Raw genomic sequence first — 2,373 nt, 5'->3', positions numbered from 1 at the left:
TTGAGGTTTGTAAGTTAATAAAAATCATAATGGCAAAAGAAACCGAAGATATACAACTTGGAGATTTGTCTCTGAATTTTGGGAATACAGAGGAACTTAGATAAAGCTAGAAGTACTTCAGTACTGAGTAAACTTCCTAAATTTTATGCATCTACAACATTAACCTTGATATTTGCCTGATCCTCATTAATCTAAATGTTGGGATCACACTACTCTTTGCAGTGCCATTCTTACTTTACAGTTGAAGTATACTTTCTACTCAATTGCCATTGAATCTCATGATTCAATAAATCCTCAGTACATCATTTTAGTAAGCAAGAGTTGGTCAGCTTGCTTTCTAACATGTTCAGCAATCTGAGATGGAGATATTAGATAAGGAAATATGGCACAGGTAAGGTTTGGAGGGGAAATATGATGTGGTATGCTATTTTAGGACATTCATGGAAAAACCCTGGTGACATAAATTGTTGGGAGTTGGGTAGAAGGGCCAGGCAAGTCAGCAAGGGAAACTGACAAGGAAAAATTTGACTTACCCAACTTTGTAATGTTGTCCAAATCTGACTTGTGTCTCAAAGAGAATAAATCACTAGTGTGGAGAAGTAGAAAATATATCTAAGATCTCAATGATTTTTAATGGTGCTACTGGAACAAGAAGACTCTCCAGTCCTTCCTGATTTTCCTCAGTGCATCCTTCACATCCTTGTTCCTCAGGCTATAGATCCAGGGGTTTAGCATAGGGATGATTGTGGTATAGATCACTGAGGACACTTTCTGTTCAGTGATGTTGCTGGTTGATGCAGGCTGACAGTACATAAAAATGATGGAGCCATACAGGACAACCACAGATGCCAGGTGGGATCCACAGGTGCTGAAGGCTTTGGATCTGCCCTTAGCAGAATGCATCTTGAGGATGCTGGAGAGGATGAAAGCATAAGAGATCAAGATAGGTAGTATGGTTACCAATGAGTTGATCACAACCAGAAGCATCACCAAAAGCTCATTGATGTAGGTGCTAGAGCAGGAGAGCTTCAAAAGGGGAGGAATGTCACAAAAATAATGACTAATAACATTGTTTCCACAGAAGGACAGTCTGGCTAAACCACTTGTATGAGTAATGGCTCCAAAGAGTCCCATAGTATACACTCCTACCACTAGCAGAAAGCAAATATTCTGGGACATGGCACTGTTATAGGTCAGGGGGCTACAGATGGCAAGATAACGATCATAGGCCATGGCTGTCAGCATGAAGCAGTCAGCAATACAGAAAGCACAGAAGAAAAAGAACTGAATCAAGCACCCTGAATAGGAGATGATGTTCTTCTCTGACACAAAGCTCACCAACATTTTAGGGGTAATGACAGAGGAGAAGCAGAGATCGATAAAGGACAAGTTACTGAGAAAATAGTACATGGGGGTGTGAAGCTGAGAACTGATCCTGATAAGTAGGAGTAAGCTTGCATTCCCCATCATGGAGATAATGTATATTTGTAGGAAGAGTAAGAAGAGGGGGAGTTGGAGTTCTGGCTCATCTGTTAATCCCATAAGGATGAAATCTGTCACCATGGAATAATTCCCTGTATCCATTGTCCTCTGAAAGTTGAGGTGGGAATCTGTGGAGATGGAAGAGAAGAATCCTATTAGGCAAAGATGATTATTTGCCAATGTCTGATGACCTAAGATCTTATGAAAGATATGATTTCTTATTGAACTCCCAGCATCCCCAAATATCACAACTATTCATAAACTATTAATGTCAAACTCGATCATAGTACACAAGTCTAAGATTTGAGAGAGATTTCCAATATTCTATGGAATAATCCATACCAGCACCATAAATTCTGTCTACAATAAAAACAACAGTTTAATGAAATAAAGGAAGAACTGCGTCTAATTAGGAAGTCCAAAAACAAGATGATGATGAAACAAAGTAATTCATATAATGTAAAGTAAATTTATTTTCTGGAGTATAGAATGGTGGAAATATTATCATAAACAAAAAGGAAAACCTGAAAATTATTTGAATGCAAAGATTCAGAAACAGCAATGGCAATTGTAACAGATGTAGGGGGAAATATCAAGGAAAAAATAACGACTATTGGATTTTCTGAACAGTGAGAAAGAAAAAAATCTAATTTCTACATTTCAAGAAACAGAAAATAACATTTCTCATAAAAATTGAAGCTGTGTGATAGCTTAAACATATTCCTTAAGATGTCAATGGAGAATAACACACAGTTCCATTCTTCAAGATTCAAAAGTATCAAGCTTCAAGACTATAATAAAAAGGAAATTATATTATAGCAATCAAGATCAAAGGTACCATAAATATGATGAATGCCGAGAAATATAGGAAGATATAAATTTATGCAAAGT

The 2,373-nt window shown here is 37.1% G+C and overlaps 1 protein-coding gene across 1 annotated transcript; it reads right to left on the bottom strand.

Annotated features, from left to right (window-relative positions):
• Positions 1 to 639: 639 nt before the first annotated feature.
• Positions 640 to 1,584, bottom strand: LOC110207133 (olfactory receptor 8D1-like). Its single transcript, XM_020984713.2, has one exon. It carries the CDS (start codon positions 1,582 to 1,584, stop codon positions 640 to 642), a length of 945 nt encoding a protein of 314 aa, XP_020840372.2.
• Between the last annotated feature and the right edge of the window lie 789 nt (positions 1,585 to 2,373).

The sequence above is a fragment of the Phascolarctos cinereus genome, unplaced genomic scaffold (genome assembly GCF_003287225.1).
Source record: "Phascolarctos cinereus isolate Bilbo 61053 unplaced genomic scaffold, phaCin_HiC Scaffold_726;HRSCAF=1367, whole genome shotgun sequence".
NCBI classification, from domain to species: Eukaryota; Metazoa; Chordata; class Mammalia; order Diprotodontia; family Phascolarctidae; genus Phascolarctos; species Phascolarctos cinereus.
This window is presented reverse-complemented; position numbering and strand designations above follow the sequence as displayed.

What these genes read in the sequence shown, in the direction of transcription:
- LOC110207133 (XM_020984713.2), bottom strand. Translation starts at nt 1,584, where the DNA reads ATGGATACAGGGAATTATTCCATGGTGACAGATTTCATCCTTATGGGA.